The sequence below is a fragment of the Chelonoidis abingdonii genome, chromosome 9 (genome assembly GCF_003597395.2).
Source record: "Chelonoidis abingdonii isolate Lonesome George chromosome 9, CheloAbing_2.0, whole genome shotgun sequence".
NCBI classification, from domain to species: Eukaryota; Metazoa; Chordata; order Testudines; family Testudinidae; genus Chelonoidis; species Chelonoidis abingdonii.
Window position 1 is genome coordinate 81,967,050 of NC_133777.1, and position 16,034 is coordinate 81,983,083.

The 16,034-nt window shown below is 37.6% G+C and overlaps 1 protein-coding gene across 5 annotated transcripts in view; it reads left to right on the forward strand.

The window, feature by feature from the left end:
- Nucleotides 1-16,034, forward strand: part of MAP2K5 (mitogen-activated protein kinase kinase 5) — a 195,315-nt gene that overhangs the window by 14,247 nt on the left and 165,034 nt on the right. For all 5 annotated transcript variants that reach the window (XR_004371552.2, XM_075069741.1, XM_032764314.2 and 2 more), the window contains 3 exons: nucleotides 8,482-8,551; nucleotides 12,645-12,685; nucleotides 13,457-13,524. Coding sequence is in view for 4 of the 5 variants with exons in the window: in XM_075069741.1 (XP_074925842.1) it covers nucleotides 8,482-8,551; nucleotides 12,645-12,685; nucleotides 13,457-13,524 (179 nt within the window). In the remaining variant the exon portion in view is untranslated. The remainder of the gene's footprint in view (nucleotides 1-8,481; nucleotides 8,552-12,644; nucleotides 12,686-13,456; nucleotides 13,525-16,034) is intronic.

Consider the following 16,034-nt stretch of genomic DNA (forward strand, 5'->3'; position numbering starts at 1 on the left):
TCCCTCCCCCATTCAGTAAGGGGCCCACACTTTCCCTGACCTCCTTCTTGCTGCTAACATACCTAGGAAACTCTTCTTGCTACCCTTCACATCCCTTACTAGCTGCAACTCCAGTTAGGAGATGTCTTTTATTTTGCTACTGTAAAATTCTTAGTAGCTAAGAATATTATCTTTGCTGAAGGCTTTAAAATAAATATTTAGTATGACTTTGAATGAAAGACATTATAAGGTACCTATATATATCCACAGACTGGATTTTGTGACTGGCTGTTTTGTAAAGCATTGTGTGCTTGTGTGCATGTGTGTGCATGAATCCACATCTTTTCATATAAGTGTGTGTGTACGTGTGTGTATAGATGCGGACTCGTGTGTAGCAATAAAATGGCTAAAGGCCTGATCCATCATTTCCAGCAGGTGATAGGCAGAATGTTTGGATGTTTTTATTTGTTTTTGAACATATGGTAGCAAAAATTGAAAAAGGAAAATATTTTTAAAGACCTGATCCTGTAGACCCTCGCTATCCAGAACGTCTGTGGATTGCAAAGACTGCATGATTTGCTTTGTAGGTGGAATCTGATTGGCTGATGAGAGTTCAAAGTAAGTATGCTTGATATAATAACGGAGGCTGGGACATATTAGTGATTTGATGCAGGTAAGTACTTAGTGCTTTTAAAAGTACAGTTACCAGATACACATGCTGCTGAGTTGAAAAACCGCATGTTTAGTCTCTGATCTCTAGTCACACATCTTACAATTTAATGTAGGACTAAATAAGCACATCTAGAAATGTTCAGCTAATCAAATGACCTGATTATTTGAAACTTCCAGTGTGTCTCTTTGATAAAGTGAAAGGAATGATCATGTGTGCTCTCATAACAACACATTGTTTCATTGTTAGTACTACTGCAAGAGGTTTGGGGATTATTCTTTTAGTATAATGTGACAACATTTGTGGCTACTTCAGTGTGTAATGGGGCTGACAAATGTACACTAATTGTAAACTCAGCTGTAAAAAGTATGTAAAAGGTCATAAGATGCTAGAATAACCTACAATAATGCTAATCTCAACTAACCTCTTCTCTTTTCCCTAAAGGACAATTATTACCGACTTCGATACTATCTGAGACTGTCAAACAAAGACTTTTTCCTTCTGAAAATTCTCTCCAGCTAAAAGGAGAGGGAACAAGGGATGTTATTAAAATGAATAAAACCCCTACTTAATACTTTATATTTCAAACATTTTAACTATTTTTACTTTACCATTAATAAAAGCTTAAAAAGATGTTTAATGATGCATTCGCCATGGTACTAAGCAGGCTCAGGTCTCTATACCACACCCTGAATCTTGTTTAACGCTGTTCAATGTTGGAGAGTGACTAGGTTGTATTAACACCTTTGGCCCATATATTCCATCTAAATTAATACCTAAAGTAGGGATCTCTTAATTAGGGTTTATTGCTTTTTCACTGTGAACCCCAAAGTGGTCTTCTTGCAGCCCTGCTTGCTGCCCTGCTTCTTCTGTGACCAGATTCATTGTGAGAAATTATATCATCTGCCTTGTCTCTTGCCGTTAGCATATGGTAACATTCTCCTTTTGTGGGAAAGAGATGCCTTCTGTTTCATAAATAGAGTGAAAACTAGAATGATTTCACTTTTTATCTTTCACAAAACTTCTCAGTATTGTTGTGCTCATGGTAAAATGACACAGAGTCCCTCTTCTTCCTCTCTTATTTCCTTCCCCTCTTTTCTCTCTCTTGCTGTCTTTTGAATGGCATAGCTCACCACTGAGGTGTGTGTATGTTGTCAGCTTACTGAAGTGGTTTTGGGGAGGGCAGACAGAGAAACACGGCTTTTATATATTTAGACAGAAATAAATGGAAGACTGGAATACAGCAAACATTTTTACACTTGGGTTTAACGGTGGAAAAGGTCATGTTTGTTTTTTTCCTAGCCCAAACATGTGTAACAAAAGTTGAGAATGCTCGCTCCTTAGGCTTAAACTAAAGTGGAAATATCCTAGTATTTGTTGACATCTCAATGTTTTCTGGCAACATTTCAAAATCATCATGCATTTTTATCAGTGATATAAACAAATTTTGTATTAGAACTGAAAATGTTTCCTTTTTATAACTGAAGTCTTATCAATTATTTAAATTGCTGAGCAACCCTGGGCTGTTAATGGTGCACGTTTATGTGCTGCATGTGACATGAAGGATATCTAGTGAATAAGAATTGTCATTGAAGTTATGTAGATAAGTGTGCAGGATACTAAGCTACAATGGGACCATTCTGTGTTTTTGAGCTTTTTGTTCACTTTGTGTATTTTTAAGGGATAGTGAGAAGAAAACCAAAATTGTAATAAATTGTCCTGTAAAACAATATAGTCATTTTGTTGCCACAGAGACTCGTACTGAAGGAATTCTTCAGCCAACTCATGTTGAAAATGCTGCTGTGACAGCTGTTTTATGAACGAGTGTCAATCAACAACCTGTTTTCTTTCAAGATACTTTTAGGACAGCAATGGAACTAAGGCTTTTTCTCTGATATGACTGCCTGATTAAAATATTGCAAACCTACATATTCTGATCGTTGCTAATTAAATGAAGGACAATGTCAAGCATTCTTTTGATATAGCCTTTGTGATTTAAAACAGCCTTTTCCTCTATTGATCTGTAATATTCTCCAAGAAGCTTGAAGAAAGAATGTCTCTCTCTCTCTCTGTCTGTTTAGTTTTTCAACGCTGATCAAAACACTGTTGTTTTTTTTTATCTGTGTTTCTTGCTGAATGCAAGCCAGTGAGAATATAGCACAGCATTAGGAGCTGCATGCAGAGTGATGAATGGATAGCATAGACATTGTTCATCCTAATTTATCTAGAGATATTTGAATACAGTAGAAGTAAGAAACTTGTTAAATGCGTAATGTTGTTGCACTTGCCTTGTAGCTTTGATCCTCAATGTGTGATGACACTGGAGTTTCCAAGTACTATCAGATGAAGATAGCTAGATGTAGCTCCCAGTGCCACAGGGAATTAGCAAGCCAGTGTGGTTTCAGCACTACAAAAGCGGTTTACCCAGTCTTCTGCACTGTGTTCCCTTGGAGTCTTGCTCAAGATCAAAATGCCTTAAAATCATAAGATCATAAGTTTTTGAAATCACTTGAGTCATTTCTAATTACAATTGCCAGGAATTAGACTGTGAGAACATATGATGGAAGACTTGTCAGCATAAATCATGTTCCTGTGCCTGTCTCTGTGCGGGTTACAGACTTCAGACGTAAGCATTCATTTCCCTGTTCATTTTAGTAATATGCAGAAGGCTTCCTTTTCTAGGCCATGATCTTCTGATATCGGAGGAGATTACTGCCTTGGAACTTCTACACAGTGTTCCTTCTTAAGCATTCCTTGTACTTGTCAAGGTTCCTTCCCCACTCTGAACTTTAGGGTACAAATGTGGGGACCTGCATGGCTACTTCTAAGCTTATTTACTAGCTTAGATCTGGTAACTCTGCCACCATCCAGAAATTTCAGTGTCTGGAGCACTTCCTGTCCCCCCAAAATTCTCCCCTCCCTGGGTGGCCTTGAGGGACTTCACCAATTCCCTGGTGAACACAGATCCAAACCCCTTGGATCTTAAAACAAGGAGAAATTAACCCTCCCTCCCTTCTTTCGCCTTCACCAATCCTAGTATTCCAATCCAATCCTCTTGATCTTAAAACATCCAAGGAAAAATCAATCAGGTTCTTGGAAAAGAAAGCTTTAATTAAAGAGAAAGGTAAAAATCATCTCTTGTAAATTCTAGGAGGAAATACTTACAGGTAATCAATGTATAGCCCAGAGGAACCCCTCTAGCTTTAGGTCAAAGTTACAGCAAGCAGAGGTATCCCTCTCAGCAAAAAAAAAAGGACATTTACAGGTTGAGAAAACAAAAATAAGAACTAATCCGCTTTGCCTGGCTGTTACTTACAATTTTGAAACATGAGGGACTGATTCAGAAAGATTTGGAGAGCCTGGATTGACGTCTGGTCCCTCTTAGTACCAAGAGTGAACAACACCCAAAACAAAGAGCACAAACAAAGACTTCCCTCCACCAAGATTTGAAAGTATCTTGTTCCCTTATTGGTCCTCTGGTCAGGTGTCAGCCAGGTTAACTGAGGTTCTCAACCCTTTACAGGTAAAGGAGGAATTAACCCTTAACTATCTGTTTATGACAGTACTACTGAATACCATGTGCTCGAGTTTCACTGTGAGATGTTATCCTTAATGTCAGTGATTTAAGCCATGAGAGTAAAAAAAAAAACCTTCAGGTTCTAGATGCGGATTCACCTATTTGTAAGGTTCAGATCTTTTACGGAGATGATGAATTAAACCTTTTCCTCACCCAACTTTCCCTTACTTGCCTTTCCATTCTGAAGAGACCAGACCATCTTAGTGCAAGTCTGATATTAAAAGAATTTTATCTGCAGTGGGGTAACATTTTTAGACTCTCTACAGCTTTTTCTTTATTATTCTACTGGCTCAATAATGATACTTTCCCATGGGATCAGTCTATAACCAATCTATTCACTGATAATCCTCAAGACATGATACGATAAGGATACTTGCATTTTTTTCCAGCACAGTTTTACAAATCACTACTTTGCAGAGTCATCATTCTGGCGTGAATCCAGGCCTATTTTTGAAATTTCAGCATGTGAGCAATTGTAAGTGCCCAATTGTTTTGTCCTCCCAAATGCCTTAAGATTTATGGGATGCCTATAAATAATCTTGTTCCAGTCTGAGCCATTTTGTTTCTATCTGTTTTGTCTCAGATGTTTTACACCAGTTGGCTGTTTCAATGATGCACATGATGGTTTCAAGTTCTAGTAGTCTTCATGTCGTTTGGTGGCTTATAGAAACTTCCTGGAGTTTTTTAGTCTCCAAATGTGGGAATGAATCTGCCATAATCTTGAAGAAAATAGTTGAGACAATAAAATTACTTGTTCTTGTTCCTCGAAGTGAGGTTGTTATAACTCTGTCGACATCCATCTGCCTTCCCGGCAGAGTTGGGGATAATCTTTTTGCAGGGCTTTCTACCTTTTTCTCAAAAAATAATAATTAAAAAAAACAACCAAGGCAAAAAATCCCTCAAAAACAAAAAATAACAAAAAAAACAACAACCCCAAAACCCTGATGGTTAGAGGGGCTGCTGGCCATCATCATCACTGGTGCTGATTACCAACTGATGTATGTAAGATTTAGCTACCCTAAAATACTGAAATTGTGAGAGTTCTTGTAAGTTGCATGCTGGGAGAATGGACTGCAGAAAATAGTTCTGTTACAGCATACATTCTAAGTCACTCATGGTAGTGGCTGGGCCTGGTAGCAAAAGTTTGGAGGTTTGGGAAACTGCTAACGTCTTTCCAAGAATGCTGACATGGTGCGTTTTGCCATGAACACGCTGAAGGTTTTGCAAAAGGAAAGTGAGTGAATTTTTTATAATTAAAATTAAATAATGAAATGAGAATACAGGTCCCTTCCATGTATGCAAGGTTTTGTGGTAGGAAAAGATGCTTTGTATCTGTTATAACCCTTATATCGTTGAGGTTATTTGTTTGTGAACTTGGCCATCAGCTCTGTAATTAATTTGCTTTGTAATACACAAAGAGATTTTGCATTATATTTATGGAAATATTGTAAGATGGTAATTGAAATTATTTTCTTATTATACATAGCAGTTAATTAAAGAAAGATATTAAGTAGCAGTGGAGCTACACTACCACTGTTGTCTTGTGTCAGTATAAAAAGGCAGTAATTTTTTTGACAGCCACTGATTGGAAAGTTGCTTGCAGCCTTCTGGAAGCAAGGGTACATGCTCTGGATCAATAACTGGCAAATTTTCCATTTAAAAGTACCTGAACAATGTTCCAAATAGCCACTGGCATCTTAATTTTCCATGGAAACTGAAATACTTGTATGTGGAGGACAAATCATTTTCGGAGAATTTTTCCAGACTACTTGTTAACAGTTATTGCTGTCCCAAAAGGTTGACAGCTGACATGATTGATATTTCATTTACTTGTCATCACTGAGTAATGGAGAAGGCCACATTACTATTTTTTTCTAAAGAAACAGAGTCTCTTGAACATTTGCTTTAGTTTATTATTCCAGACGGTATGTAGTATGTATTTATACTATATGTATATGTCTTGGGATCTGGGCATATTACTAAAAATAAGGAAACACATTTTCTTTACAGCTTGGTCTGCTAGAAAGCAGTGCATTCTTTTATAGCCCCATAGCTATTAAATGCTAGCTGCCTTTTTTGTGGTGGGGGGCAAAGATCTTAGCTTGTTGTTCATTACCCCACGATATAAAATAAGTCTACAAGGATAGCTCCCTTTCTTCCTGCAAACATCTCCTGATCATTTTAAAATAGTATATTTTTGTGATTAATAACTTTACTCTGTATAAACACAGTGGGAGCATGTGTAGCGGGGTTATTTAAGAGAAGTGTACAGTAATCATGATCCAGATAGCCCTTCAAACGTGCTTTTATATCATGCATGTATGGGGGCTAACAAGAACCCAACACCCCCAATAGTTTTCTCCCCTACTAACACTTTACAGGAGGACTGTTCTTCCTATCCATTCTCATATATGAAAAATGTGGAGATATCAAATGCCTTCTCTTTCTTAGCTGGTTAAAATCTTAGAACTGTAAAGGAACATTGAAATAGGGCCCCAGTCCTTCAAGTGGATCTGCACATGCAGACTTTTGTGTTCACACAGAGCCACACTGAGAACAGGACCAAGTTTGTAATCGGTTGTAAAGAAATCTGTGCCTCAAGGTGAAGCTAGAAGACTTGAAGCTTCCAGAATTCAGTTTTGTGAATGCATGTATGATTTTACACAATGAAAGCATGTATTGTACACTAAAGCAATCATAGTGACCTGTCCTACAGCCTGTGCTCACTATATTTGTGTAGTTGCTCCCTTTATATACTTAATCTGATGTCATTCCATAACAAGATGAAAGAAAACTATTTACATAACAATTAATAAACCAATCCTTATGTTGATTTGCATTATGTAGATGTCAAAAAAGTTTGTTTTATGGTAAGTCATTGGTATGATCAGAACACTCGTGCTTGACACCATACAGATATGCAGTATTAACTGTTTAGGTTAAGTAATGTCAGCATAGGTAACAGCATCATGAAATATTTATCTGAGAACACTATATATCTAAAATCTTCGGACCAGATCCTCAGGTGGTGAAAATGAGCATCAAAGTCAATGGAGCTGTGCTGACTTTCACTGGCTGAAGATCTGACTCGCAGTCAACATTTTTGTTCTTAAGCTAGGTAAGGTGCAGTTGGAACATTCTTCGTACTGTACTTTGAATTCTCAACACTTCCCATAGTCAGAGAGATGCATTGGCAAACCAATGAGGTCCATCTCCTCACCATAGCAGGATTGTTTCTTAAAGTACATGTTCCGGTGTTTTGTCTAGTGTTCAGTGTCCCATGTAATGCAGTTTCCAATGTTTCCTAGGGGAAATTTTTTCTAAAGGCAAATAGATATTCCCAGATCTCCAGCCTAAATGTTCCCTTTCCTTATTTTTCACCCATTACTCAGTAACTCTTCTCCTGCCATGCTATTTTCTTTCCATCCTTGTATTCATGCCCTTCAAATATTTACAGACTGTTATGTAGCCTTTTGTCGTCTCTTCGCGAAACTTGTATTTATGTATCCATGCTAGCTCCCTTGGATTTTTTCATCAGCTACAGCCACCAGCCACTAAAATGTCAGGAGCTGTGGTCTGAGGTCCCCATAATGTGACAGTCTCTTTCTGGTAATGAAATGCCAAGAGCTGTGGATGTTATGTTGTAGATGCCATTGCACTGGGACCATATTACCACTCTGATTTGTGTGGAGTGATACCTTTGGATATGCAGCCCAAAGCCACTTCCACTGTTTCTACCTTATCAGATTGGCAGTTCATGGCTAACTTTCAATTGTCTGTCTATTTTCATCCACTGGTCTCATTCAGAATGACTGCTTTCCAGGTTTCTCTTCCTCATTGACTCTTTCTGTCTTGAATTATTTTTCCACAAATGTAGTAGTTGGTATCTTTCCAGGCTGAATTTCATTGTATTTTGTTTCTAATCGAGCTTGGTTTCTTTGTATTATTTCTGGCTCTTACTTACTGCTGCAAATTTTGTTAATGTCGGATAAGCCTGAGCCTATGATGGTCAGGGTACAGTAGTAGACCACGCCCCTGAAGTCAGTGTATTACTGATTATCATTACCCTTTGTTTAATGTTCCTTCATAGTTGTTTTGTTGTGTGGACAGTACAAACAGTAGGAATGTATTTTGGAGGCTGATATGTGTAACAGCAATTTTTTCAACCCTAAAAAATACCATGATTTCAACAATCTGTAACACTATAACTGCTAATTCATATGTTATTGAATAATCTCCTCTAATCTCTTTGCAGTATTATACCACTGTAATGGAACAGCAAGTAAATGGACAGTTAATAGAACCTTTGCAGATATATCCAAGAGGTAATGCTTCGCAAATATTTATTAGCAATGATTATATTAGTAAGATGTTTCATCAACAATTATGTTTTCAGAAGGTCTAAATGCAGATAACATGATGTATACTTCTTAATTTAGATAAAATTCAGTATTGTCAGGATTGTAGTGAAACTACAATTATTGCACATAAAATAGCTTGTTTACTGGAGTAAATTAAACTAACCAGATTTAGTTTGCATGGTACATATTTATGTGCATTTAAAAAAACTCATTGGTGGTGGTGTAATTTGTGTGTATTCAAAGCCAAAGCAGTTGAATAACTCAGGTTCTGGATGCTTCTTACCACCCTTGCTCCTCTAAAGTTTTTAATCAACAGAATATGTTCAGGGGATATGATCTGTCAATCTGTGTTGAAACTGGAGATATGTCCAGCATAGAGAGGAATTTTATCTGAGCTGTTCGCAATTTGTAACAGAATCAAAATAATGGCGTCTGATACACAGATAATACCCAGTTATGTAGGCACTGATTGAAGAAAGTGTTTCTGTTCAGGACAGGACTTAGTATGTGCTCAAGTGCTCTCCTGAATTCAGAAGACTTAATCACATGTTTTTGTGCTGGGTTGCTATTAAAATAGGGTTTACTATCTGCTAAACAAAATCATAGGCAACTACTTGGATTTTGGATACATACTTTCCTCTGAGAACTCAGGTAATGGTTAAAAAGAATAGCATATTACATAACCCTTCTAATTCAAGTGTTCTCAGTATCCAGTCTCTGCATCTGTGGTTCTTAATTGGTGAAATGGATAAGGCTTAAATTCTCCAAGTAAATCTTCCAGCAATAAATTAATTGAAATAATTAAGAATTAAAATCTTCTCTGTTAACTGATACTAGACAAATAATCATACTATGAGTTTCCCAATTAAATATTCTAGACTTTCATTACTTATAAATCTGAAGTTTTAATTGGGCAGCTAACCAATAGGCCTTTCTAACACATACTATTAAGGTCTCAAAAGGAGGCTGTCTCTGGTGGTAAGTTAGTGAGCTGCTATGGGAAGATGCTTAAAGGAGAAATATTGAGACTTTTGCATCTCAGCAGAGCAGGGGTTGAAATAGCAGAGGGATTCTTGTAAATTCTAGCCATGGAAAAAGCTCATGCATCACTAGATTAATTCCTTGCTGTTACAGTGGGTTTAATTCCTCGCTGTTACAGTGGGTTTTCCGAGTGCAGTTATAAAAAAGGAAGTGTGTGTGTGTGAGAATATGTGTGTGTAATACATAAACACACACATTCACTCTTGCCTCTTTATAGCTGTGTTTGCATTCAAACTCATTGTAATGATGAGATATCAGGGTAGTATAGTATCTAGTGTGTACATATACCTGTGCACACACATGTTCCCTGTACAAAACCACAGGCTTACGTAATATCTTGGGAGATTAGAGCACCCATGACAAACTTCCTTGTCTGGAGTTGTGTAAAGAAGGTTCAAGAGCCCCTTCTTGCATATTTTGTGATATCCAATTGCAAAAGAGAAAATATTGAAATCTCAGGTGGCCAGAGTATATGCTGCTTTGGCAGCTGAGCCTTCAAGGGGCTGAACAGCTTAAAAGGGCTGAGCATTGTCATTTCACTTCTGAAATCAGTGGTTGTTGCTTGGAAGTTGTTCAGTACCTTTCACGGCTGAGTCCCCAGAGGGACACACGGAGGTTCAAAATCAGACTTTACGTTCTGTAAGTTTGCCTTTTGGACCATTCCTTCAGTTCCTGCCTTGTGGTTCCTGCTCTCTCTCTCCGTGGGAGTGCCCCTTCTCTCTTCCATGTATGCCCTCCTTGGGCGATCTTCTTTGATCGTATGGCTTCAGTTATCTCCTCTGTGCTGATGACTTGCCAATCTCCATTTCCACCTGTGATCTTTCACCCTTGTCCAGTCATGCCATTTCCTCTTAGATGGCTTGCCACCACCTCAGGCTGAACCAGTCCAAAGCCGAGTTTCTTCTCCTTCCTCCCAAACTTTCTCTGTTAACCCCTCTGTTCTCCCTGTTGCTATGCTTGTACCCTTGCTGTCATCTCTGACTAATTTTTCTGCTTCTCTCACATCCAAGCTCCCACTAAGTCCTGCTGCTTCTTCCTCTACAGTATCTGAACAAGTGCCCTTTCCTCTCTTGTTTTTTCAACCAGAGCTCTAGCCCAGGCTCTTCTCTTCCATCTATTCAAAACTGTTCTAGCAAAAACACTTTCCTTTCTCATCATTTTGGTCATGTCTCCCTTCCCACTGTTTTCTGAATCCTCTTAGTGTCATCTACCTTTTCTGCATGTGATTTGAGCTTCTCTCTTTCTTTCAAAATTCTTCACAGTTCCACTCCTCCCTACCTTAACTGCCCGCACTAGATTCTGTACATACAATGCATACATATCTTTTCCTGACACCATTTTAATCTTTTTGAGGAAGGCTCTCCAGTGCTACTTACTCTGTAATCAAATAGTTGCTGAAAACCAACCTGTTCCATGAAACCAGCCAACACTGATGTCCATGTGCCATGCATTGTTGCCTTAACTGTGCTGTACCTGTTTCATATTATAAGCTCTGGGGGGTAACAAATTTTGTATTTAGTATATTTTATATTATATATAAATAATAATTGCCTGATTTTTTCAAACCCATCAAAAATATATATTTTTTTGCCAGTGAACGACTCTTTTTTGTCATTTTTTAACTGCCCTGAAAGCTTACATTTTCCATAATCCCCACTGATTATATATGTTTGTGTTTTAAAGTCCAGTCACTTCTTCAGCAAAAACCTAGATGAAGGGTTTCTTTGAAGAATGCTTCAGCCTTTCTTAATTGTTGTCTTAATTCTGCTTATGGTGGTAGCTCAGGAGAAGAATACTTTAAATAAATACTATCCATTCTTAAATTCATGGTAAACAAATCACTTATTTCAGTGTTTCTGGACACTGTGCTTCTTATTCAAACACTATGAATTTTGTTACCAAAGCATTTTGTTACAGGCATTAGGGCAAATGACATTTTACATGTCTTCTATTGTTTGTTCAAAATGTTAATTTCCATATTTCCATTTCTGAAGAAATGTAAACTAAAAAGGTTGGTAAACTTTAAAATTTCGCAAAAAAATTATCTATTTCCCTCCTCCTCAATCCTGGATGAAATAATATTTAGCTTCTTTAAGAATATCATAGTAATTTTTAATGCACACAGCCTGGCCTAACTGATGTGTTTAATAACTATCATCTGTGTCCTTTTGACTAATAAATAGCTCTGTTTCCTGCTGTCAAAAAATGGAGTGAAATACATGTGCATCTGAGAGAGAGAAAAATCAAATTCATCCCTTCCCAGACAATCAATCAAAATTGACAGGCCCTTTAACGGACTGTTTGTAGGGCACTGTAGTTTTAAAATGGGAATTGTCTGTAACATGTAGCTAGAAGCCTGTGTGGTTTTAACATTTGACAAAGGCACATCCACTGAATGGAAAAAACGTGGTAATATATTGTTTAAGAGGCTTTACGAAAATACCTTTTCCCAAATAGTACTTCATCTTTAAAGCTAGACATCATAAAAAGATGTCAGGATTTGCATGTAAACAAATAATGCATCATCTTTTATTCTATATTTAATGCATTCAATCTTCTGTTTCCCTTGGTCTTTAAACTTTGTTCCCCAACCAGGTTTTCCCACATTAAAACACACAGTGGACTGTTTGTCAACATGACTTAAAAAAAAAGTCTCGTTAAAAGAATTTAGTTAATTGCAGTACATCATGTAGGTAAACAAAAGATAGTGAAGGCATTTGAATTAAGAAATGAATCTGATCATTTTAGTCTAGTTATCATGATTTTGCTGTATTTTAAGCAGAAATTATAATTTATATTAGACAATGTCAGAAAGCTCTTAGCATTTATAAATGTACAGTCCCTGCAAGTTAAAAATCCTGGCTCACAATTCCCACTCTAGGTCTTAGGCGGCACTTTTCAATCATTTCTCGCTGCTAATTTTGGTGTCACCCTCATTTCTTTTTAAAAGATTCATTTTGAGCAAATTTGTAAATGGCCCTGATGTGTTCTACAATTTAGTCAATTACTGTTTCAGCCTGCAAGCCTCCTGGGAAACGCAACATACATGGCCTGAAGGTACGAATTTCAATAATTGTTTCAGTAAAGTTAGATGGATTTGTAATGCTGTGTTCCACTTATTGAAATGTCAAATAAAACTGCACTTCTTTGAGTTCTGACAAGCAGAATTTTTTTTTATGAGTGTGGGACAAAGATTCATCTGCTTGGTATTGGCTGCAATATCTGAGTGTTGTAAACAGTTGTATTAAAAACTGAAATGCATTTTGTTTCTTCCTTTTGTTAATAAGCTTCTTAAATATTAACTCTGCTATTAGTACCAGTTTGCAAAGAGATCTTTTGAAGGGAGAAACACCATATTCATTTGATTTAATTAATTTATATAACCCGTTAAGCACACAACCAAGTTGCAATGAAATCCTTTCAGGATGTTTATTCAATTCATTCATATATACTTATTAACTTTCTATTGTAATCGTACATATGTTCTCCATTCTGAATTGCAGGAACCTATAGGATAATTTGTATAAAATGATTGTTTATCTCTTAATGCATGTCTTAAAGGGGAATAAAATGGCAGTCTTACTGTGTATTTCTGTTTTTCTATATTATTTAATTAAAGATTTAAAATGTAAGGAAATAGTATACTGAAACCCATCAGTTGTCTAGTATCCTAACCTACATACAGACAAGACCTCAATGATGGGTATGCCTAGCAACAAGCTAATTAACCTTCATTGTGAAATGAGAAATTCATGGCAAATTACAGGTTAATTAGAACAGTGTCCTCTGAACACAAACGACTGATAGAGATTCTTTCCCTGCCTGCAGGTAAATACACGAGCAGGGTCTGCTAATAATAGCAGCTCAGCAGTCTCGGATTCCCTTCCAAGCAATAGGTAAGAGTCAATAGTGGATGTGGATGTTTTTTATTAAAACAAAATGGAACATGAGAAGTGATTGGTGTATAGTAATTAATGGTATCAAACTTGAAATGTCAGATAACTTTATCAGTATGACTATTGGGAGGGAAGGAGTACAATGGGAAAGAAAAAACAATCTAACCTGCCCTGTAGAACTTGTTACACTCCTATTACAGGTGTTCAGTAAACCTATTTTCTGCTGATAGAACTCTTCCTTTATGGGATATTTCAGATGTCTTCATCCTTTGAATGATTTTGACATACAGTATATAGTTGAGCCGGAAGTTCATTTATTTTAATTGATCTAATAATCATTGTCCATCATGGGGTTTTTAGTTATTTAGCGAGTTTAGTCATTCACTGGATATCGAATGCAAAGTGATTTTGCTGAAAAATTTGGTCCTGTTAAGTTTAATGGTCAATTTAATAGCTTTGTTGGCATGGGCTGGGATATGTCTAAGGGTATTAAACTCCCAGATACCACCAAAATTCAATGTGATTTGGCTGCCTAACTCCCTTAGATTTCTTTCAAAATTCTAGCTATGGAATATAAGAGAACTATTTAATATTGGAAAGGTAGCTTCTAGTGCACCACAGTAGAGCCTAGTAATTCAAAGGTTCAATATTTTAATTGGAATTTATACATTTTATGAGTGCCCTTTCTACATAGTCCTGCACCAAATGTGTCCCCTTCTCTTTTTAAAAACCCTCTTTTAAACAAGTTGACAAAGAGTGATACAAGCATGTTAAAATACGATGTGTTCACGCTTGAGTGGAAGCAGTTTTCTATTGGTACCTGCTAACGTTACAGTCCCATTTGCTTGATATTTGTGGTGCCGCCTAGTTATGCACTGAGGAGAGCAGAAATGCATTACAACATTGGAGGCAATGCAGAGATCATGATACAGACTCTGCAAGCACCTAAACCACTTAAGGTGCCCTAGTCAGTGAGCACCGCTAGAGACCTTGACAAAAGAGAATCAAGCACTTTAGGCAAGTCTGCGTTGGAGAAATCTTGGCTCCAGTAACTCGGTGAGGTATGCTGAGTATCACAGTGGAGAAGATGCTATTCACGTTCTTTGGAAGAAAATATTTACTGTTTTCACTAGGCAACGTTATACACTAAGCTAAGCAAATGCTCTTCCTCTCCTTAGCATTCAGTAGTTTTCAGTGCGCCATGTACTTTGAGAGGGTTCTCAAAGTGCACTGAAAATTAGTCTTCTAGAAGATTGCATCATCTTATGTCTTGATTAATTGCCATTCCTTTTCCAAAACCTTTTGCACTAGGAGTTGTGTTTTTGAAGTAATTGAAAGTCTCTCTTTGTTTCATGTTCACAAATTGTTAGTCCTGAGAGATGACAAGATCAACTTGTGTTTCCTTGGAAAACTTAATCTTTCTTTAAAGTAGTCTGGGAACAAAAGGCCTATTGAAGAACAAAGCCACCAAATATGAAGTCCCTATTTTCACTGTTCCTGTTAGTAGTGATCTATGATCAAGACACATGCATCTATCAAGACTATATTATTGTGTTTTGGTTGTTTTTTTTTTTTTAAAAAATTCACTATTCTGCCAGAGAGGATTTTTCTAGTGGTACTGTTGTCTAGGCAGCATGTTCTGTGGGAGGATGAGGAGATCAGGTTGTCAGGAAAACGGGGAGGCCTTGATATTTTGGGAAAGGAAATTATCTTGGAATCAATGATAGCAATGCATATTTCACTTTTGCAAGACGGGGCTGATCTACACTACGCGTTTAAACCGAATTTAGCAGCATTAAACCTGTTTAACTCTGCACCCGTCTACACAACGAGGCCCTTTATATCGATATAAAGGGCTCTTTAAACAGGTTTCTGTACTCCTCCCCGACAAGAGGAGTAGTGCTGAAATCGGGATTGTCATGTCAGATTAGGGTTAGTGTGGCAGCAAATTGATGGTATTGGCCTCTGGGCGGTATCCCACAGTGCACCATTGTGACCGCTCTGAACTCGGATGTGCTGGCCAGGTAGACAGGAAAAGCCCCGCGAACTTTTGAATTTCATTTCCTATTTGCCCAGTGTGGAGCTCTGATGAGCACAGGTGGCGATGCAGTCCCAAATCCAAAAAGAGCTCCAGCATGGACCGTTCAGGAGATACTGGATCTGATCGCTGTGTGGGGAGACAAATCTGTTCTATCAGAGCTCCGTTACAGAAGATGAAATGACAAAGCATTTGAAAAAATCTCCAGACTAAGATAGACAGAGTCCACAGCACAGTGCTGTGTGACAAGCGTAACGGAAAGCCAAAGAATCAAATGGACGCTTATGGAGGGAGGAGGGGGTACAGAGGACTCCAGCTATCCCACAGTCCCCGCAGTCTCTGAAAAGCATTTGCATTCTTGGCTGAGCTCCCAATGCCTGTAGGGTCAAAAACATTTTCCCAGGTGTTTCAGGGTATATGTTGTCAATTTACACCCTTCTCCCCCCCCGAAAGAAAAGGGAAAAAAAACCGT